General features: G+C 34.0%; 4 protein-coding genes across 7 annotated transcripts; 1 reads left to right on the top strand and 3 right to left on the bottom strand.

Annotated features, from left to right (window-relative positions):
* Window positions 1-959: 959 nt before the first annotated feature.
* Window positions 960-5555, top strand: LOC110622660 (ent-copalyl diphosphate synthase 1). The gene is made up of 13 exons (XM_021767254.2): window positions 960-1106; window positions 1545-1631; window positions 1744-1832; window positions 1929-2232; window positions 2360-2543; window positions 2896-3110; window positions 3217-3450; window positions 3557-3783; window positions 3859-4073; window positions 4190-4438; window positions 4619-4739; window positions 4874-5071; window positions 5212-5555. The coding sequence occupies exons 1-13, from the start codon at window positions 998-1000 to the stop codon at window positions 5425-5427; spliced, it is 2448 nt and encodes an 815-aa protein (XP_021622946.1). The 5' UTR covers window positions 960-997; the 3' UTR covers window positions 5428-5555.
* A 758-nt stretch (window positions 5556-6313) lies between these two features.
* Window positions 6314-9618, bottom strand: LOC110618842 (N-terminal acetyltransferase B complex catalytic subunit NAA20). The gene is made up of 7 exons (XM_021762106.2): window positions 9418-9618; window positions 9005-9120; window positions 8832-8922; window positions 8595-8727; window positions 7635-7704; window positions 6915-6975; window positions 6314-6686 (listed from the first exon to the last, which is right to left on the bottom strand). Exons 2-7 carry the CDS (start codon window positions 9080-9082, stop codon window positions 6595-6597), a joined length of 525 nt encoding a protein of 174 aa, XP_021617798.1. The 5' UTR covers window positions 9083-9120; window positions 9418-9618; the 3' UTR covers window positions 6314-6594.
* Window positions 9619-10384: 766 nt separating this feature from the next.
* Window positions 10385-14819, bottom strand: LOC110611731 (COMPASS-like H3K4 histone methylase component WDR5B). 4 transcript variants are annotated; one of them, XM_021752166.2, is made up of 4 exons: window positions 14270-14819; window positions 12070-12901; window positions 11256-11550; window positions 10385-10752 (listed from the first exon to the last, which is right to left on the bottom strand). In XM_021752166.2, the coding sequence occupies exons 2-3, from the start codon at window positions 12811-12813 to the stop codon at window positions 11260-11262; spliced, it is 1035 nt and encodes a 344-aa protein (XP_021607858.1). In that variant the 5' UTR covers window positions 12814-12901; window positions 14270-14819; the 3' UTR covers window positions 10385-10752; window positions 11256-11259. The 4 variants fall into 4 exon arrangements, with proteins under 4 accessions (XP_021607858.1, XP_043817186.1, XP_021607850.1 ...); XM_043961251.1 differs by having other exon boundaries at window positions 10385-11550; window positions 14270-14817; XM_021752158.2 differs by lacking the exon at window positions 14270-14819 and having other exon boundaries at window positions 10385-11550; window positions 12070-12954.
* A 534-nt stretch (window positions 14820-15353) lies between these two features.
* Window positions 15354-18080, bottom strand: LOC110611726 (pre-mRNA-splicing factor 18). The gene is made up of 2 exons (XM_021752145.2): window positions 17127-18080; window positions 15354-15960 (listed from the first exon to the last, which is right to left on the bottom strand). The coding sequence occupies exons 1-2, from the start codon at window positions 17952-17954 to the stop codon at window positions 15547-15549; spliced, it is 1242 nt and encodes a 413-aa protein (XP_021607837.1). The 5' UTR covers window positions 17955-18080; the 3' UTR covers window positions 15354-15546.
* Window positions 18081-21890: the final 3810 nt, after the last annotated feature.

Genomic DNA, 21890 nt, shown 5'->3' with positions numbered 1-21890 from the left:
TTCAGTTAGCACAGCAGCCACAACTCACTGGCCATCCTTTAAGACTTTCTTTTCCACGTGTGAATATATAAAAGTGAAAAATTATTCAATACATAGTTACGTATTAATATTATATTTATTGACAATGTATGTTTAAAAAGTCTTTGGTATCAACATTTGATTTTTCTTCTCTCTTTTTTTATTAAATATTTACCAAAAAAAGGTATTAACAATTTATTGTAATAAATCTAAATAAAATGCATTATAATTAATAATTATATTGTAAATAATTAATAATTTTAATACAATATAAATAGTTATATTTTAAAAATTATATATTTTTTTGAAAGCAATATTTTAAAAATTATATATATGCTAGAATTCACCATCAGCTATATATTTAAAATAAATAAAAATTCTTAAATCAAGCATACTACAATAATATATCTAAAGTAATAGAGTAATTGTATTGTACTTTCATTCTAGACATAGGTTAATAATAACATTTAAAAAATAAAGTAAATAAAAAATAATTTTTTTATTAAAATATATTATTATGTATATTAAAAAAGTAAATTTTTTTATAATAATTTTATAATCAGCGTTAAAATATAGCGTTCCAAAATTTAAAATAAAATTTTGAAATAAAAAATTTATTAGTTAGAATTTTTTTAAAATTATTATGTAGGATTTTTTTATCTCCAATATAAAATTTTAAATTAAAGATTTTTTATTTTAAATATAAAAATTAATAAAAAAAATTAAATTAATTCATTGAATTTTTGTAAAATTCATTTATTCCAGCAGCGAAAGATGAAACAAAATGGGGGGAGGGGGAATAAAAAAAAATAATAATAATAATAAAAAAGAAGAAAAGCCATGATAGCGACCCATGCGGGGATCTCTTGGAAGCTTCCTACACTCTTAGCTTTTAAATATCCCATAGTTTTGGCAAACCTTAATCCTTTACTTCATTCCCACTCAAAAATCAGAAGACCACTAAAATATAACACTAATCATGTCTGCTTCTCAATCCTTCCACTTCCTCTCCACCATGTCTGCCACCACCCCACGATCTTCCTCTTTTTTCTCCTCTCCCATTCTTCCCTATCCCCTACTTTTCTCCGGTAAGTTTTTTTTTTTTTTTAATTCATTTTCTCAAGACGGAGCTGGCTAGCAAGCCCACACGAACTCAAAATCTTTCCTGTAATTTCTTTCAGCTCACAATTATTCCCCCTTTCTGTTAATAAAAAAAAATTTTCGGCCGGTTCCTTTCCTGTAATTTTTTCTTGATCAAATCTTCTTCACTGTATGTTTCGCTTGATTATGAGTTACAGCGCTCTGTTGTAAATAACGTTCTTCCTAATCATGGACGCAAGTTCTGTATTTTATCCACATGCGTACAGAACTCACTATCTTTCTTAATTTTACCCATTTATTCCTTTCTTTTTTTGTATTTTTTTACCATAAAACACTCGCTTAGTCCGCGATAATTTACTCTACAGTTATCAGACTTATTTATAAAAACAGACAAAGGAAATTAATTGAACATTATGTTCTTGTAGGTGTTTGGTTGCATGGGACTAAAGACAAACGAGGTAGCGTTGATATTCGCCCAAGAAGCAGTGCTATATCGAAGCCACGCACTCAAGGTACTATACCACTCTCCATGTCTCTACCTAATTATTATTATTAATACGAGAGAAGAATGACTTTTAGTAAGTTCTCCATAATAATTTATATTTTTTAAAAAAAATCCTGCAGAATACCCAGATGTCTTTCAAAAGAAAGAAGCGCCAGTCATTAAGTGGCATGAGATTGTGGAGGATGACATAGAAGACCAAGTTCCTAAGGTGAACTGATTTTTGCCTTGACTTTTTTCCATTTAAAAAAAAAAAAAAATCTTCTGCTACTATAACTGAGAATATATGGCTTTTGTGAAAATGAAGGTTTCTATATCAAATGAGAAAATAAAACTCATTCAAACTATTAAATCCATGTTGGATTCCATGGAAGATGGAGAGATAAGCATTTCAGCTTATGACACCGCATGGGTTGCTCTTGTTGAAGATGTTAATGGAAGTGGGAATCCTCAGTTCCCATCTAGCCTTCAATGGATAGCCAATAATCAGCTTCCAGATGGATCATGGGGTGATGCTGATATTTTTACTGCGCATGACAGGATACTCAATACATTAGCTTGTGTTATTGCGTTGAAGACGTGGAAAATACATTCAGACAAGGCTGATAAAGGTATATATCCGCACAAACATATATAGTTATAATTAATGAACAACATCGTAGCTTAATGAATCTGTTTCTAAGTTATTCGTGCTTGCTAATAATTATTGAGCATCAACTTTGTGTTTGTGATCATCAGGACTGAAATATTTTAAAGAGAACTTGTGTAAGCTTGGAGATGAGAACGCTGAGCACATGCCTATCGGCTTTGAAGTGGCTTTCCCTTCACTTCTAGAGCTAGCACGAAAATTAGACATTGAAATTCCTGAGGATTCTTCTGTCCTGCAAGAGATATATGCCAGCAGAAATCTGAAGCTCAAAAAGTAATATTTTTTTACAATTCAAATCTTGTACAAATGGGTAAATACTAGGGTGCACCGGTACATTGGTACACCAAGAAATCTTACTCGTAAATTGCAAATTGATTTTTTTCCTTGATAAATACTTTTTCTTTTTGGGAAAAATAATGAACATTTTTTTAAAAAATAAAAAATTATATTAAAAATATTATGTTATCAAAGAAATTCTATAAATGATGAAATAAAAATCTTGAATTTGCATATATTTTTAAATTTATCTTATCTTTTAGTTTTATTAATTTAATTAAAGGATAACAATTATATATAAATTGGCTTGACATGTATGTAATGTAATTATTGTGAATTTGGGATATAGGATACCGAAGGACATCATGCACAAAGTGCCCACCACGCTACTCCATAGCTTGGAAGGAATGTCAGGCCTAGACTGGGAAAAGCTTCTGAAATTAAAGTGCCAAGATGGCTCGTTCTTGTTCTCTCCATCGTCCACTGCCTTCGCCCTCATGCAAACTAAAGATCAAAATTGCTTGGCGTATTTAAACAAGATAGTCCAACGATTTAAAGGAGGAGGTGACTTAAGTTCCCTTTTCTCAATCCTTGCCTGCAAAAAATCTTACTTTCACTCTCAACCACATTCATTTTGTTTCTAAACGTTCTTACTTTCGTCGTTTTTCAGTACCAAACGTGTACCCGGTTGACCTATTCGAGCACATCTGGGCTGTGGATCGCTTGCAACGCCTTGGAATCTCAAGATATTTCCAGCAAGAGCTTAAAGAATGTGTTAACTATGTTGCCAGGTATTGGAGAGAAGACGGCATCTGCTGGGCAAGAAACTCCGAGGTTCATGATATTGATGACACAGCTATGGCGTTCAGGATGCTTAGATTATACGGCCATGAAGTTTCTTCCGGTAAATTAATCAATCCAGGGCACAGATATTTCTAAATGTTTATATATTAATATATATAAATATACAAATTAAGCATATCCTCATAGTCTTGTTACGTAATTGGCAGATGTATTCAAACATTTTAAGAAGGGTGATTCTTTCTTCTGCTTCGCCGGGCAGTCAACTCAGGCTGTTACAGGAATGTTCAACCTTTACAGAGCTGCTCAGGTGCTATTTCCAGGGGAGAAAATCCTTGAGGAAGCCAAGGAATTTTCTTCCAGTTTCCTAAAAGAAAAGCAAACTGCTAATGAAGTCCTCGATAAATGGATTATAACCAAGGACTTACCAGGAGAGGTATAATCTATCATCTCCAATATAATATTAATTATGTGGTTTCGTAATTAACCAAAAATAATGAACATTTAATAGGTCGAATATTCATTGGGTGTTCCATGGTACGCCAACTTGCCACGAGTAGAGGCAAGATTCTACTTAGAACAGTATGGTGGCAAAGATGATGTATGGATTGGCAAGACTCTTTACAGGATGCCATATGTGAACAACAATGAGTACCTCCAGCTCGCAAGACTTGACTACAACAGTTGCCAAGCACTGCATCGCGTTGAATGGGACAATTTTCAAAAGTAACTAATTAACTTCAGTATTTTTCTTTTAACATTAATTATATACACAATGAAGAAATATAATATTAGGGATCATGATATATTCAAATTAATTAAAAACATATTGTTACGCACAGGTGGTATGAAGGATGCAAGTTGGGGGATTTTGGAATAAGCAAAAAAGAGCTCCTACTTGCGTATTTCATAGCGGCAGCAAGCATATTTGAGCCGGAAAGGTCGAAAGATAGGCTTGCATGGGCTAAGACCACAATCTTGCTGAAGACCATCGACTCTTATTTCCATGACAACAATAACATTGAGCAGAGAAGAGCTTTTGTCCATGAATTTAAAACCGGGATTCCTGCACCACCAGCCGTAAATGGAAGGTATATTTTTGTATTTTATTAATTATTATATACATACAATTTTGTCTTTTTTGAAAAAATAAATAAAGACAGACTATGTGGGTATTATATAAAAAGAAATTTCTATTTTAAATCTGAATAACATTTACAAGATATATATATATATATATATATATATATATATATATCTAATTGTTGCAGGGTAATGGAAACAAAAACAACACACGAACTTGTGAGGATTGTGCTTGGAACCCTAAACGATGTCTCGTTGGACGCAATGGTGTTTCATGGAAGAGAGATTAGCCACACTTTACGTCATGCTGTGAGTTTCAAAAGCCTTTATCTTTTATGTCCTCTTGTACAGTTAAGAGGAAGATAATGTGGATAATATCAACTAAATTTATTTATTTATTTATTTGAGAATTAATTTGATTAATAAATTAATTAATTATGCAGTGGGAAAAATGGCTTCTAAAGTGGGAAAAAGAAGGAGACAGAAGCCAAGTAGAAGCAGAATTGATAGTGAAAACAATAAATCTAGCAGCTGGAAGATGGATTTCTGAGGATCTCTTGAGCTATCATCCTCAATATGAAAATTTTTTTAAACTTACAAATAGAATATGCCATCAACTTGGACATTACAAGAAGAACAAGGTCAGAATTATAACATATCATCTTTTATTTATCATGATTAACACTATAAAATTATATAATTTTTTGCATATGAAATCTTTTTTTTTTTCAAAAAAAAAAAACATCAATGATGTGGACTCAGTTATTTAAAAATTTTTCAGGCACATGAGAACAAGAGAAGCACAACCCCAGAAATAGAGGGTGACATGCAAGAGCTGGTGAAGTTAGTGCTTCGAAACTCATCAGATGGAATGGATTCTGAAATCAAGGGAACATTTTTTACAGTGGCTAAGAGTTTTTACTACGATGCAATCTGCGATCCTGGGACCATGGACTATCACATTTCTAAAGTACTCTTTGAAAAAGTACTCTACTAATTTATTTATTCACATTTTTTCTGTGCAAGAATTGTGCGATCTTTTCTTGCATATTCTTGTCAATTATTGCAATGTAACTTTACCCAATGAACTAGTCAATATATAGTAAAAATAAGTTAATTTTTTTATGGAACATATATAAGAATTTATACGAAATGAATTTCTATATATTAAGACTTTCTAAGCAACGAGAAATTATAAAGTAATAGTTTTTTAACACATAGATTATCATATAATACATATTTATAAATTTATTTTCTTTTACATATTCAATATTTATTGATCTACATGAAATTATCATATATATATATATATATTAAGAAAAAAAAAGTGAAATGGGCGGTACAAAAATTTCCTTCATATATTTTCCCCGAATAAAAATATAATAGCGTTTGCACACACAAAAAGTTCCTTCATATATTTTCCCGGAAACAGTATCATGGCCTTCACGGCGGGTGACATGCAGGTGGCACCGGACATGCGAGAAAATTTTGGTTGGATTGGATCTACTTGAAGGTGTAAATATATTGTTTTTTTTTTTTGTGATTTTTATATTTTATTTATTAAACCTACATAGGCCCGCCCAGTGTGGCAAGTTTATTTATGTAAGAGAGTGCTCTCTTTTGGAATCTGTAACGTGAGCTGGGTCATGGCTTTGAAATTTCAATTCTTAGCTTCCCCATTTTTACGTCCTTATCTGATTTTTCTCAACAGATTAGGCCTATTTTACTCCATTCATCACTTTTTATTCAAAATTATGGCATTTTAAAAAAAACTAAAAAATATTAATTAATTTTCCAATTTACTCGTTTATGCATAGATGATTTTGACAATAAAACTTTAAGCGCACTTTCGGAATATATAATTAAATAAAAGGATAAAAAAGTACAAAATTCAGACTTCCATTTAAAATAAACAAAATACAACATCAACAACCCAGAACAAATAGAGAAAAAAAAAAAAGAAAAAAAGACACATACACACAAAATGTCTTGCACATCTCTTCTTCAATGTTCTCAATGCCAAAAAATCTAACCATCATAATTGAAGTCAAAAACATTTTAGATCTCTTTTGACATTAACTTAAACAGCTTATCTAAGAGCTTATTCTTTCATCTGGAGAACTACAAGCATCATCATCATCTTACTTTCACCTGTCATGGAGATCTAATCATATTCCAATTCATCAGGAGTAACTGGCCGTTTGAGGGGAATGATCGACTTCTTCTCAACATCCCTTGATAAAGCTTTCCTCATATCTAAATACAGAGCACAAAAACACCAAGTAATCAGAGGCAATAATAGTACTATTTCTGTACAACAAAATGTTAAACAAGTTACCCCCTTCCACATGGCAATATTTGAACTTGAGACCTCTTAGTGAGATCCCACGCCTCTATGGCTAGCCTCTCTGTCTAGGGTAGACAGGAGGATAAAAGTTCAATTAAAAGGAAACAAGGATGTTTCAGGCAGACGTGGAAACTCACCTAAGCCATCTTCCTCCCCAGAGTAATAACGTAGCACTCGTCTATAGATTACATACCCAAGCTGAGATGAAAAGCAAGCAGAGTAATTATATAATAAGCATCATGTTGTCTATTGACAAGCAAGCAGGAAAAAAGTACACATACACATACCACGAGGTCCCCATTTTGCAAAAAAAAAAAAAATATTAAACATTCATGGACTCGTAATTTGAATTTTTCCTCTATTTATGGCTCCATTCCTTTTAGCATTTTCTTCAATTAAATGTCAAACAATTTTCCACTAGTAAATGCAACAAGAACCTAGCAGTACTTATCCTACAATTTTCCTCCCCAAGGGAACTGATACAAACCAACAGCACCGGAACATGTTAATCAAAGAGATTTTGTTCATGTTGGCTACAATTTCTCGGAGTGCAGAAGAATCTTCTATGCATGCTTTGAAAATTTTTTTTTCAATGATCACAGAATACACTATGCAGTTATTTTCCAACACTACTACATAAAAAATAAAAATAGAAAAAAGAAAGTAGGGAGCATGAATGGTCCAAACGAGGCTCCCGACTGAAATGCTAAACAAAATACTTCACATGAGACTACTCCCAAGGAAGCTTAGTAGCTTAATAGCTTATATAGTCAGTTACGGATTTTTACAGCTCATGGAAATATAATCAAACAGCAAATTGAAAATTCATCATAGATGTCAAAGTGAAGAACCATTACCTTCTCATACATCTTTATAGCTGGTGTATTTGATGCTCTAACAAAAAGATCCACAAAGTATGCTTTGTCACTGCCCAGAAAAAAGGTTGTAATTAGAAAGATTCCTAAACTGGTACTAGTTAGGATGTAACATAATTTACAAAGTGAAAGTGCACAAAAGCCTTAACCAAATCCAATAAATTGCACTTAAGACATATCATGTTGCCAGACAGTCCTTAAATCAAACAGTAAGGCAACATTAACAGGTGTGAAAATTTTCTAAAATGCCATAAAGAAGTTCTGGTCTACACCAATTTGTACCTCAACGTAACTGAAAGCAATATAGTTTGCAAGAAAATGTCAACTATGCAGCATAAACTGAGGATTATTGCCCTTCCCAGAAAAATAATATTTCAAAGGACCTCATAAGACTTCACTTGTCTTCTTATGTAACTGTACCAACAGAACAGAAAATAATGCGCTAAAATTAAAAACCCAACCTCTCATGGTTTTCTAAAGTAGTCAGAAAGAGTTTCTACCAACTTGTAAGGTTAAATAAAATTGATAATACAAAACTACTCCATCATAATCTAAATCACCTCCCTCACTTTCCTCCTCATAAGGGCACAATATAAGGTTGCATAATAACTCAGCTAGACATAGACAATGAAATGCATATCAGCAAACAGAGAGAAGATGAGATCTTCCAAATTAAACTGCGAAAGAATATTATTATAATCTTCATAATGAGTTTTAAGTCTAAAGCAACCAACAGGACATTAGCACAGAAGACAGCTTGAATTAGCATACAACACAAAGGCCATCATGTTAAACCTCAATTTCATTGCTTCAAGCAATATGAAAGGTTGTAATCTAAAGACTAGTGTGGTGATAACAATATACCATTAGCGACATGGTTATCAACAGAAAATAGCATACTTTCCAGAATTCAGCGAAAACAAACTATACTGGAAGCCTTACATTTGGTCACTTATGTCTTCTAGGAGGTTCATTAGTTTTTTAGCCAATTGCTGCCTGCGATATTCTGTAGCCACTGTAACTGCAGTTACATGTCCATGCCAAGACTCACCTTGCCCTTCTACTTTACCCATAACTGCATCATCCACATGCAATTCAAATTTAGCATCCAAATTTCTTTTTTTTTTTCTACGAACAATTAAAGGGAAATATTAATTAATTAATTAATTAACTGCTTACTGTAGCCCATGATTTTGTTGCCGGGGCCTTCAGCTACATGGAAATAGTCTGGCCATCTCGCCAAATATGTCATATAAAATGACATGTTGAACTAGACAATTAATTTTAAATCTCATTAGTATCTTTTCATTAGCAAAATAATGCATCAGATGGAGATGAGACATTGAGCTTACGGTTTCAGTGAGATGGTCAAAATTTACAGAAGCGAAGCGGAGAAGATCGTTGCAACAGAATCGGCGTATCGTCGTCATTTTCCTCTGGTCAGCACCTGAACTTCCGGATTTGAAAACTACATAAATATAGTTTAGATGTAAGTTTTAGTTTTGATTTTGATTGTTCACAGTATTTCACACAACACCCGAAAATTGAAACTGGTAAATTGAAGATAAACAGAAAAAAAAAAAAAAAAAGAAGGAACCAATAGAACCATTGAATGATTAAAGTTTTGGCATTTTGACAAGGTAATGAAAGTTAATTTAGGTAAATTTTTTCATTACCTATCAATTTCTCCGTTAATATACAAGTTTCAAAGCTCATCCATAACAAACTAACAAACAAAATCCAGCAGATATATCATTGATTTTACCTCTTCAAATTGGGGAATTATTCAATCTCTCCCGAACTAACTTCCTCAATCGGCTAATTTTTGCTTTCTTCAACACATCCACTGCGATGGCTCCAAAGCGTTGAGACGGCGACCACACAGGCTGAACCGCCTCTTCGGAGTTGCTGCGCCTTTGTCGAAGCAAATTGGAAAGTTGTTCCCCTTAACGACGTAGTTTAGGATCAAATGAGTTTATATAAATTTAAAAGTATATTTCTTTAATAAATAACATATCCACACAGTTGATTCTAAATTTGAATAAAATTTTACTCTACTTCAAAATAATTTTTTTAAAAAATATCAAATTATTAGCGTACAAATCCTAAATTTCATATACCCATATTAAAATGAGAATAATCGAATAATCCCCAAATTGTAGTTGGAGAAGGGTTTGTATTTTATCACCACAACCTAAGCTAAATAATTTTTTTAATCGTGAACTTGCAAGTATTCCTTCTATCCGTTCCTATTATTTTATTTACTTTAAATATTTATTCTATATACATAAAAATGTTAAATAGAAAATTATTAAAAATTAAAGTAATTAAATAATATACATAATAATTTAATTAATCTAATAAGTACTTTGTTAAATTGATTTTTTTTTTTAACAAAATTTTTTAATCAAATGAAATTGATGGCGGCAAGAGTTGCAAACATGGAGGATAAAAGTTTTATTCAATAACAGTTTTAAAAGTAATAATTAATATTTTATCAAAACACGAATGTTTAACCATTAAGGAAATAGAGTATAAAAAGTATTTATTCTAATATTTAATTAACTATTACCTAAACAATTATTATTTAAATAATTATTTATTATTAAAATAGTTAATTGCTATCATAATAATTAATATTATCAAAAAGCGTCATAATGAATGTAATTAAAATTAATAATTTACAAAAAATATTATTTTCTTAGTAACAAAGAACGCTGGAAAACGCACTGGACACAACAAATAAAAATAATAGAATAAAAAAAATTTCTCGATTTAAAAATCAGGAGGCTACTAATGAAGTCTAGTTCCACCGGCTTTGCGAGTCAGCCTGCACCCTTATTAACTAATCTCTTATTAACTAAGAATAACAGAACACAATCTCCCAACTAAAAACTCATCTATAAATGGAATTGGCAGAGGGCAGAATATGGCATCTTAGTGATTGACTGCCAACTTATCAATATTTCCTCTCTGCTTCACTGAGCAGTGCCCATAACCTTCCTGATATCTATGCTCTTCCAAACTCTCCAGCTTCACCAAGTATGAAGGAAAAAGAGCCATCTACCAGAGTTTCTCATTGAAAAAGTGCCCCGTGTTCCTGCAAATACCAAAATAACCAACAACACAGTACTAACAAGACTTCCCCAAGGTATGTCCAAGAGAATACAAGTCATATTACTAAGATTAAAAACAGCCAAATTTGTAAAGATATCGAATCATCCAACACCCTTGCTCTTCTTCCAGATGGTAATATCCTGCCAAGGCAACCTTACCACACGGGCCAACCAATATCATAATTTTTTTAATGAATATAATACTTTTAATGTATTGGAGGGAGGGAGAGAGAGAGAGAAGATAATGACTCGATTAAAAAGGTGCAAGAACTAACTAAAGTAATAGACCATTCACAAACAGTTTCGGACCAAATCAAGTTGAATTGCAAAGCTCGTACTCCCCGTTTCACATTATAGAATCGAATATGGACTAAAAATGAGGCATGATATGACTTTCAACAGTTCATGGGGCAAAAATGTTTAATAAGTACATCTGTATGCTTAAGTTAAGCCTGTACTCCAAAAATCCTTATCTGATGTTACCTACCAATTCAGGGATCTTGAGTCCAAACTTTAATGGTCCTATCACCATCAAGGCCAGCAGAAGCTATCTTATTCTCAGTTGGATGGCATGTTACAGAAATAACAGTGTCACAATGACCTTCAAGTTTCTGAACCATAGTTTTCTGCTGGAGATCCCACAAGTAAATACAATTGTCTTCTGACCCACTGACTATGTATTTCCCATTTGTTACAGAGAATGTTGAGGTTATGCAGTACACCTTGTTCGTATGACCTGTATAAATCTTCAAGAATTTCCCAGTCGAGTAATTCCAAAGTTTCTGCATAAAGAAGGTGGCCAACACAATTAAATGAGCTATATACGTATTAAAGCTTAGAAGCAAGGAGTGGAGTATCGAGATTCAACACATTCACACTACTATTTGAATGCAAGGATGTGATTCAAAATTGTTCCTTTTTCTTTTTGAGAATATTCATAAATGAAGACTAGATTCACTAATTTGCCTTTTCCTTTATGGAATTGAATCGAGGACACCCTCTCGAATTTGTTAGATTCAAATTTGGCATGCAAAAAAAAGTGCAACTGGGATTGCTGGAGAACTTGTAAAATGCACAAGAAAACATATTATCCTAGTTACAATCTACCCAAATTTGAAATTCCTTTGTCCATTTCTCAGCTTTTAACATAACGCTATAAAAGAAAGTGTTAAATGTTCATCATGTAATCCTGCAACTGTCCTATGGAATACCAAGAAACAGCTAAGCGACCAAAATTAAGAGTTGCTTGCTTTATGACGAGTAAAATATGTAGCTAAGCACAACAATCATAGGCAACTCACACGCCATTTATTGCCACTGTGATCACACATGTAATTCAATCCAACAACAGTAGCTTGAGAAAGAAATAGATAGAGAAGACGAGAGCTCACGAGAGTGCTGTCAAGAGTAGCAACAAGAATGAACTTTCCATTGGGAGAGAACTTGGCGAATGACACTGCCGGATCTTTATCATCGATAAGTGTCTTCAAGCACGCTCCCGTTGACGCCTCCCAAATCTTGCAAGACCCATCATGACTCCCCGAAACAATCAAAGAACCATCCCTGTTAAAATGAACAGAGGTAACCGGCATAGAGTGAGCTCTAATCACACTAATACATTTCCCAGTCTTGACCTCCCAAATTCGAATCGTTTCATCGAAGGAGCCGGAGACGATGAGATTGGACTGAGGATTGAAATTCACGCAGAACACGAAATCGGAATGGCCTTTGAGAGTTTTGAGGCAGTCAAAGGGGGGGCGAGCGTCCCAGATACGGAGAGAGCGATCATCAGAGGCGGAGCAGATGTAGTGGGAATCGGAGGACCAAGCAAGATCGGAGACGCCCTCAGAGTGGCCCTCGAGGCGATGGAGGAGGGAGAAGGTAGAGGCCGACCAGATGATTAGGGTTTTATCGAGCGAGGCTGAGGCTAGAAGGGTGCCGTCGTTGGAAAATTTTACACAGGAGATGGCGCGATCGTGAGCTCTCAGAGTCTTGAGGAGACGATAAGGCCTGTGTAAGGGCGGTGCTTGTCCACTGCCGGCCATTAGAAGATCAAATGGTCTCCCAATGGAGTTTATAGTAGTTCAGTTGGCTCATAAGTCAATATTATTGAGCGCTGGCTGCTTGTATTTTCTGCTATTCATAGTTTCATAAATTATCTTATACAGTTAAATTGTAGACATTAAATATTTTTATTTGGATAACTTTTATCTGCACCACCTCAACTTTTGAATTATATTTTATTTCAATCAATAAATTTAAATTATTATACACTCATAATTTTAAGATGATGATAATTAAAATTAGTAAATTTGAAAATTTTCATATTTTATTTTTTTATCTTTAATTTTTAATTTTAAAAAAATTAATTATTTTAATAAATTCATTTAACTTTAATTTTTAAAAATATAAAAAAATATATTATGATTTTAAATTGTATAATAAAATAATAATTTAATATAAATTAAATTATAATTTAAAAATAAATAAAATTATAATATTTTTTTATATATTTTTTATTAATAATTATATTTTATTTTTCACATTAATATTTTTTAATGATATTTAATATAAATTAAATTATAAATATTAAAATAAAAATAAGTGAAATAACATTATTTTTTTTATATTTTCTATTAATTTTATTAAAAAAAAAACTCTATTTCATTATAGTATATTTTCAGGTTCTTACAATAAAAAATAATTATTTTAGATATTCTCTTTCATTTTTTTTAATTTTTTATCACTCATTTTTACATTCAAATAAATTAAAAATCTGTTATTATAAGTAAAATATTAATTTAATAAATTATTAATAATGAGTTGTTGTTTTATAATTTTTTATTCATTTTGTTGTTGTTATTTTCAATTTCATTAAACTAATTAATGTAAATTGAGCTGATAAAAATTAATTTTAAGATTTTAATTTATATTTCTCTTATTTATAAAAATTTACTATATATAAAAATCTTAAATATTTTAAAAATAGAGTTTTAAAATATTTTTTTAACATATAATAAAAAAGCTTAATAATGCTTATATTTTTTTTAAATAAAAATTGAGAGAATAAAATCTGATATCTCTGTTATTCATTCAAATGTATTTTATCAAACTAAGTTTGCGAGTGCCAATAATACTTATATTTCAAGCACTTAATATTAATGTTGAACATATAATATTTTTTATTTAAATTAGTGATAAAGTATTATTTTTTAAAAAATAATTTTTAATTAATATTGAAATAAAAAAATTATTTACACCAAATTATATATATCTCAAAAAAATTATAAGATTTTTTCTTTGCTAATAATAATGATAATTATTATGACTAAATAAATGTTAAAGAAGAATTATAAAAGAAAAAGGTTAAAGAAAGAGGTGGGTTAGTATATGGTTTTTGAAAAATAATAAATACAGGAAAGAAAGACGAAGGGGCTTTAACCGTCCATTACCCTTCGTCAACATTTAAAAAAAGAAGAAGAAGAAGAAGCAGTCCATTACCTTCAACGTTCAGTTTTCGGGAGAAACCATTAATTCCTCTTATCGATTCCTATGAAGCAGAGTAAATATCTCTGTATATTGGGATAAACACGGTCGAGCAAATCTAAAGAAAAGGAAAATGTCGGTTAATCGTCTACCCAATCATCGTTTGCCCTGGTTCTTCACCCAAAAAAATGATTAAAAAAAGGGAGAGAGAAGAAGAAGACTTAAAACAGGTCGTGGCGCATTGGGCTGCAATTGAAGTCCATAGGAACCAAGATCAAAATGTTTTAGTAACAAGTCATAAATAGATTGATTTCAGACCACGATAATATATGCATCTCAGCCATCACCTTCAAAAGCTTTATCATCACTAGAACCTTGCTGCCAATTTAACAGCCTGCTGTATACGGCGATTCAAGTTCTACCAGCAGAGCATTAACGTCAACTTAAGAAAAAAGAAGGGGTACCATACATATGATTAATTTGCCCGCATGACACCACAAGTAGTGATGGATGATTATATCTTCCGATTACCATGAAATTCCAGAGGCTGGTTACAGTTAATAATTCAGTAGCAAGGTTAAAGGCCATACCTTCAGCTAGCATACCCTGACAATATCCTCAGCTTCCACAGCCATCAACCATAGCGCGCACACAGAGAGTAGAGAGCATGCAAGATAGAATGTCAGCAATAATCAGGCGTTATATATCATCAGACAATAACTATTAATCATTTGTTTCGTCAATTAGTTAAATTGAATAGCTAAAAAAAAAAACAACGGAGCACCTTAGAAAATATCTTCAACTTTTTTCATCTGCATTTCAGAATGGTAACTCGAACCAAACACAAACCAAAATTTCGAATCTTTATAGAAATTTGAAGTATGCTTCTACAGGACGAAGCTTAGCTTGCATGGATGATCTCAATTTGAAAAAGCCCAAATTGCCCTGCGTACTAATTTATCATGAAAAACGAAAATCATTTAGCAAACACCATTTGGCAGCATAACAACCAAATGTATTTGATACAGGTTGGCTGGAAAAAAAAAATTGCTACTCCATATGCCACTTTTGTAGCTCTTGTTAATTAATCGGCAAAAGATTGGAATAGAAGAGTCGGTGCTAATATGTAGAAATTGCTCATCAGTCCATGCTTCAGATTGCTAGAAGCATCAAGTAAATAAACCAACAACGACACAAGGGTCCATCAGTGTGAATCTATCACTGCACGCTAGAGCATTAAACAAATAAGTAGCATTAAGAATTATACAGGAAAATTATTTTACATTTGATATCTAATTCTCCTCTGGAGTAGGCATCAGACGAAGCCTTCCTTCTAATGGCTGGTTACCACCAGAAAACCTTTCTTCTGCCAGTAAAGACTGCAAGTCACTGCCATTTGCCAAGCTGTTGAATTCTACTGCTTTAGATGGCGCAGTTGGATAGCGTCGTTGGCAAAAGGTCATCAATCTCTTGACTGACTGTAAGTATTTGCGGGTAGTCTCATCATTCATAATGTGGGCCACACTATTGGTGTAAATCTTCTCACGAGCAGAACGTTCATGAATACCGACCATAGTGACTCCAATTGGCCATGGTGCATTACCAATTGCCAGCTTAATATAATGATCCATGGCAGCTAGGTAGTCTCGCTTCATGCAGCATTCAACAACCACTAGCAGCGCTTGACGAATATCATCAGGAAGAACCTACAGAAAGAAGTTAGCATAACTTGAATGTGACACTTCATAAACATCAATATAGCATAAGACTTTGAAAATGGAAAAAAGAAAGAAGGATAAACTATTTATATACAATTGATATCCATGTCCGTGTTGCATGCACAAACTTGTACGTGTGAAACTTAAAGAAAGGGGAATAGGACCAATCAAAACTAGAAGGGCTTCAAGCAAATAAAACCATTAATTTGCCATCCAAAACTTAAATATGAAAGCAAAATGAAATTTCTTAGATGCATAGATATTACATAAAAACAAATGAACAGAAATCGGAAGATGGATGAAACAAAATAACACCAAATTCCCAAATGCACAATATGCCTCGTGTTTGCCACCCTGGCTGCTATTTTTTTTTAAGGTACCCAATGTACCTTCCTCCTCCTATCTTTAACTTCTCTTTCAAAAGAATCTTATTTGATAAGACCTATATAACTGGAAATAAATATCACTGCTATGTGCACGTTGTAGTACTGATATGTTCATTTGATTATAGTTGATTAATCCATGGCATCCATTATCCCATTTTTCTTTTATCGTGTGTTGGACTACCCTTCTAATCAGTTTGGAACTGTGGCTTCAAGAAAAGTGTTTATTTGGTCATCTTTGGGTGGTGGATCCACTTAGACCTCAGTTCAATAACATTCCCTTCTTATAAATAAGAGTACAGATAAAACAGAAGTATCAGGTGTAAATTTCAGCAATACAACTAGTATGAATATATAAGGTATATGTAGGCGTAGTAGAACAATAGAAATTATTGGCAGATTAAAGTGGTAGGAACAAAAGTCAAGATTGGATCCAATAATAGAGATTTATGGCCATAATTCCCAGCAAAATGTCGACATCCACCCCAATGTATGGTATACTTGCAAACTATCTGCAGAATTAATTAACAATTCAATGTTGCACCAGCAGCCGGAAAATTCCCTTGTCCCCCTTTTTTTCCCCAGTTTTCAAGTTTCTGAGGAGAATTATAACTGATAGTAGCAAATTATACTAATTTGTACTGCTGTGAAACATGCTTGACCCATCTTAATTAATCATACCAAAAATTCAAATAAGCAGAATATCAGGCATTTGATGGACAAACAATTATTGAATTTGAAACAGAAAAAATAATAAAACAAAATGCTCACCTTCTTCCTACAAAATTTGAACAGTGGATTCAGATATCTAGCGCACTGTTTAAAGGTAGCAACCATTGACTTCCCTTTAGCAGTCCGCTTCTCCGCCTCAGGCATCTCATCCAACTCCTGTTTCCACTCATTCAACAACCTTTTAAAGAACACAAGAATCTTATCCTCATCGCACAACTCTTCAAAATTGGCCTTCATCCGCTTCAAATCCTTATCAACATCGACACCACTGGAGCCACCATCGGCGCTCAGCTCCCCCTCCCCTTCTCCTACCTCTCCATCCTCCCCCCCTCCTTCCTCCCTATCCTTCCTCTTCCGCTCGCTAAGAATTCCCGTCTTCTGGCGCTTTCTCAGCTCAGCAATGTCACGCAAAAAATCGTTGGTCTGCCCCTCAGTCATGTCGTTATCGACCTCAAAAATTCCGGCCTTCAAGACGTACTTCAATCGGTCAAGCCGAGCATCGTCGTCTTCACCAAAGAGAGTGATGGGCTGTTTTAGGAATCGAAGCCGACGGATGACCTCTTGTTTAGGGAGGACGAGATTATCGATGTTTTGTTCATTTGTTAGGGATTTGGTGGTAGCGATGGAGGTGGAGGTGGTGGCCGTGACAGTAGAAGTGGCGGTGGTGGTGGATTTAGTGGAAGTTGTGGTTGTAGAGGCAGCAGCGGTTTGGCGTTGGGCTTTGGCTTCTAATTCCCGTTTTTCTTCTTCACGGAGCTTTTGTATTTCTTTCTGTTGGATTTCAGAACGCTTGAAGACGCGTTTTCCACCGGTGTCTTGAGCCAGGGATTGACGTTTCTTGAGGAGTTCTTGCTTGAGGATATCCATCTAGGGTTTGTCTGGTTGAGAACGCTGCTGAAGCCGATCAAAGGAGGATGGCTGTATTCTTGGGTGTGGGAAATTAGGAATTGCGAATTTTCCGGGTCTAACGGGTGGGTGAGTTGGGGATTAAGATTTCGGATTAGGCAATCCGGTTTTTATCGTGTTTTGGAGGTCAAGTTTGGCTCTGTTTTTTTTTAAATTTATTTTAGTTTTTAAATTGTATCACAGATGAATTTAATCTTTATATTTTAAAATTAATTATTTAATTTCTTTCTATTATACACTTTTTTTAATTCATTCCGTATATTTTCGCTAGTTTTGAAATTTCATTACTATCTAATTTTTAAATATTATAATTATTTACAAAATAATTTATTATTATTTTATTCATATATTCACCATTCCATCTCCTCACGAAAAGAAAAATATGTAAATTTTTTAAAATTAATTGATAAAAATGTAAATAATTGTAAAAATTAAGAAATAAAATTATGAATAATATCAATATATAAATAACAAATAGTAACCATCTTAAAATAAATACCACAAAATATACGGAACAACTAAAATGTATGACAATAGTAAAATCAATAAATTAAATACTATAATTTTTAAAATATATACATTCAATTATTATTACTTTAATAAATTACAATAATAATAATAATAAATTTTTTTTTTAGCACTATATAATGGTAACTCATGGAAAAAAAAAAAAAAAAAAAAAAAGCAAGAGTGCCACAAAAATGCTAACTCAAACTTGTTTACTGATAATGTTCATCTCAAGGAAAGATAAATGGATAGTTTTTTAATTTAAATTATATATTAATATAAATTTATTTTATATTTATTATGTATAATGACAGTTGGGTTTCACGCGTCCCAGAAGGAGGCCAGATCCATGAAGGAAGTACGGGCCAAAAATCCATGAAACTTCCCTGTTAGACTGGTTCGATATCTTCAGCTCTAATCCAAACTCGCGGAGCGGACCGGGTCACTCACAAGCCCAGATCCATCAGGAAGAAGCTCAGCCCGGTGACATGACATGAGAAAGGACAGCAGACCCAATAACCTCGCAACCCTATCCGCACGCGTGCCGAAGGGAATTAAATGGCCATCTGACGTGAAGAGGGTGTCTGACGCTCCCGTACGTACGGACCTGCATGACAGAAGCAGGTGACATTGTAGCAGAGAAGTCGTTAAGCGTCACTAGCGGACAAAAGGGAATGAAAAAAAGGAGAGGAACACCCTCCTCTCTGGCTAAGCTTACGCAACCACTGTAAACCCTATTCTCTGGATCTCATAATATCAATTCGCGCCGTCTGTGGGAACCTCTGTGGGATGAGTTCGCTTACAAGCGGCCACCTTGAGGGTGATGCCACCACTGTCCGAGGTCTTTTTGAGCGAGAGGCAGCTGAGATGGCTTTGGCCTCTGCCCCATCCTCAGAGATGCCCTAGCCAGCTGAGACGACCTCGGACCCATCCTCGGAAGCACCTTTGACAGTTGGCAGGACCTCGGTGCTTTCCTAGGGAATGCCTCCAGTAGTAGAAGCGACCTCATCCTTTCCTTGCAAGATGTCCTCAGCGGATTCCTCGATGACGATGAGCTCCTGAGACGTCGGGACTGAGGCCGGCTTGGACTTTGGAGCCGTGGGAGACCTAGAGGAAGAGTGAGACCGGCTGCGACGGGAGGCCTTAGAAGCGCCAGAGCGAGTATCCTTGGAGATCGGCACTAGAGCACGAGAAGAAGCTGGGACAGGAGGGACAATCCTACCGGTTGTCCTAAGGGAGATAATGTGAGTGACCTCCTGAGTAGTGTCGGCCACAGACATACCAGCCCGGAAAGCATCCAGGACAGCTCTCTTGCTCTCCCGAGAGAGAAAAAGTTCTTTGGTGCCTTGATTTTGTCCATGGGGAGATCGGAAGCTGCAGAAAATAAAAATAATCAAGCGAGTTAGTGGCATATCCGACGAAATGCAAAAAGAAAACAAAGAAAGGTAGGACCTCATCTAACAAGTACCAGCTTCCTGGCAGTCCTGAAAACTAGATACAAACATGCACTTCTTGACGTCATACTTTCGCTTAACAGAAGTTAGTCTGAGAATGCTAATCTGCTCAGAGAAGGTCAGTTGGGGAAGGTCGTTGCAGCCTGGAGGTACATCCCTCTAAGGGAGGTCGACTTGCCACGACACCCCAAGGCCCTCTTTCAGCTCCACAACGGCGAACCCCTCAACCCAACCCTTGATGGAATTTTTGTGCCTAGAAAAGATGGACAGCCTCCCTCGAGGGGCAAAATAATAAAAACCCTGGTTAGTCCGGACTAGACGGAAGAAGGTAGAAAACAAGGCAGTCGTAGGGTTGAAACCCCAACCGAGACTCACTGACTCGAAGGAACACATAAAAATGATGGAGTTGGGGGCAAGTATACGAGGGATAATCTTGAAATAGCGAAAGATCTCGATGAAAAATGGGAAGAATGGAAAAGTCAAGCCACACTCGCGTTGCTTGACAAAGAAGACCAGACTGAGATCCCTCTGGGGATCGATAAGACCAGAGGGAGGAGGATTCAGAATGACGATTCTCTCATTACGGTGAGGAGCCCTAATGCGATAAAAGAGGTGTTCAAGTATTCGCGAGAAAAGAAAGTTGACAGAGAAGAAGGGGTGACATTAGATTCCTGTTTCAGGACATCAGGAAGCCTGGGACTGTCCATTGCAATTTGAGAAACGTACCTTGAAGACGATTTTGACAGGAAGACGGTACAGAGAGTAGAAAGAGAAGAAGGGTTTGGCAGAGATTTGAGAATTTGAATTTAAAGATAGCAAAGGCAAAGAAAAGACATTTTGTGAAGAGTCATTCTCGGGCCGCGCAGTCATTATGAGGGTCTAAATATTTACCCCTCATCACTCATGTAATAACTACTGAGGAGGTAAAGGGGTAACTGATGATCGCCGGGCTTCACGCGTCCTAGAATGAAGTTGGACCCATGAAAGCAGCACTAACCCAAAACCCATGAAACTTCCCTGGCTGACCGGTCTGATATCTTCAGCCCTGATCCAGACTCACAGAGCGGACCGGGTCACTCACAAGCCCAGGTCCATCAGAAAAAGCTCAGTCCGGTGACGTGACATGAGGAAGGACAGCAGACTTAGTCACCTCGCAACCCTACCCACGCGCGCCAGAATGAATTAAATGGTCATCTGGCGTGGAGAGGGCGTCTGACGCTCCCGTATGTATGGACCTGCATGACAGATGCATATGACACTGTAGCAAAAAGGCCGTTAGGCGTTACTAGTAGACAAAAGAGAAAGAATAAAAGTAGAGGAATACCTTCCTCTCTGGCCAAACTTACACAGCCACCGTAAACCCTATTATCTGGATCTCGTAATTAATATTAAATATATTATATTAAATAAATATTTATATAAATAAAATTTTATTATATAAAATATTATATATATATATATTAAAATATTTCATTAGATTATTATGTTTGATATTATAAATTATATGTATATTTTTAATATATAAAAAATATATTTTATATAATTAATATTACTAAATAAAATAAAATATTACATATTTTAGTTTATGAATTTTTTTTATATTTTAAATTTTTATTGATTTATAATATGTATATAAAAATGAAAATAAAAAATAATAATGAAATAAATAAAAAATGATATTATTAAAATAAAATTATGTATTTCAAAGACTATTTTATTAATTAATCAAAATTTTAAGAATTATATTACAATTTGTAATATACTTATCTATATTTAATAAAAAATATTTATTTTTGTTATCCAAAATTTTAATATTTATTTTTCCTTATTATTTTAAATTTTAATATTTTAAAATATAAATTAACATAAATATTGAAAAAAATATTTTGAAATATAAATTAACATTAACATTTAGATTTTTTAATTATAATACGTG

This window comes from Manihot esculenta, chromosome 1 (genome assembly GCF_001659605.2).
Source record: "Manihot esculenta cultivar AM560-2 chromosome 1, M.esculenta_v8, whole genome shotgun sequence".
NCBI lineage: Eukaryota > Viridiplantae > Streptophyta > Magnoliopsida > Malpighiales > Euphorbiaceae > Manihot > Manihot esculenta.
Note: the sequence above shows the minus strand (reverse complement) of the source record. Positions and strands in the feature narration are given on the sequence as shown.

What these genes read in the sequence shown, in the direction of transcription:
- LOC110611731 (XM_021752166.2), bottom strand. Translation starts at nt 12,813, where the DNA reads ATGGCCGGCAGTGGACAAGCACCGCCCTTACACAGGCCTTATCGTCTC. An exon ending in ACAGTGGCAATAAATGGCGT is followed by an intron (nt 11,551 to 12,069) that starts GTGAGTTGCCTA and finishes TTCTTTATGCAG; the next exon opens with AAACTTTGGAATTACTCGAC.
- LOC110622660 (XM_021767254.2), top strand. Translation starts at nt 998, where the DNA reads ATGTCTGCTTCTCAATCCTTCCACTTCCTCTCCACCATGTCTGCCACC. An exon ending in CGGCCATGAAGTTTCTTCCG is followed by an intron (nt 3,451 to 3,556) that starts GTAAATTAATCA and finishes CGTAATTGGCAG; the next exon opens with ATGTATTCAAACATTTTAAG. An exon ending in CCAAGGACTTACCAGGAGAG is followed by an intron (nt 3,784 to 3,858) that starts GTATAATCTATC and finishes AACATTTAATAG; the next exon opens with GTCGAATATTCATTGGGTGT.
- LOC110611726 (XM_021752145.2), bottom strand. Translation starts at nt 17,954, where the DNA reads ATGGATATCCTCAAGCAAGAACTCCTCAAGAAACGTCAATCCCTGGCT. An exon ending in TCAAATTTTGTAGGAAGAAG is followed by an intron (nt 15,961 to 17,126) that starts GTGAGCATTTTG and finishes TTCTTTCTGTAG; the next exon opens with GTTCTTCCTGATGATATTCG.
- LOC110618842 (XM_021762106.2), bottom strand. Translation starts at nt 9,082, where the DNA reads ATGACGACGATACGCCGATTCTGTTGCAACGATCTTCTCCGCTTCGCT. An exon ending in TTGACCATCTCACTGAAACC is followed by an intron (nt 8,923 to 9,004) that starts GTAAGCTCAATG and finishes TTAATTGTCTAG; the next exon opens with TTCAACATGTCATTTTATAT. An exon ending in CAACAAAATCATGGGCTACA is followed by an intron (nt 8,728 to 8,831) that starts GTAAGCAGTTAA and finishes TGGATGATGCAG; the next exon opens with TTATGGGTAAAGTAGAAGGG.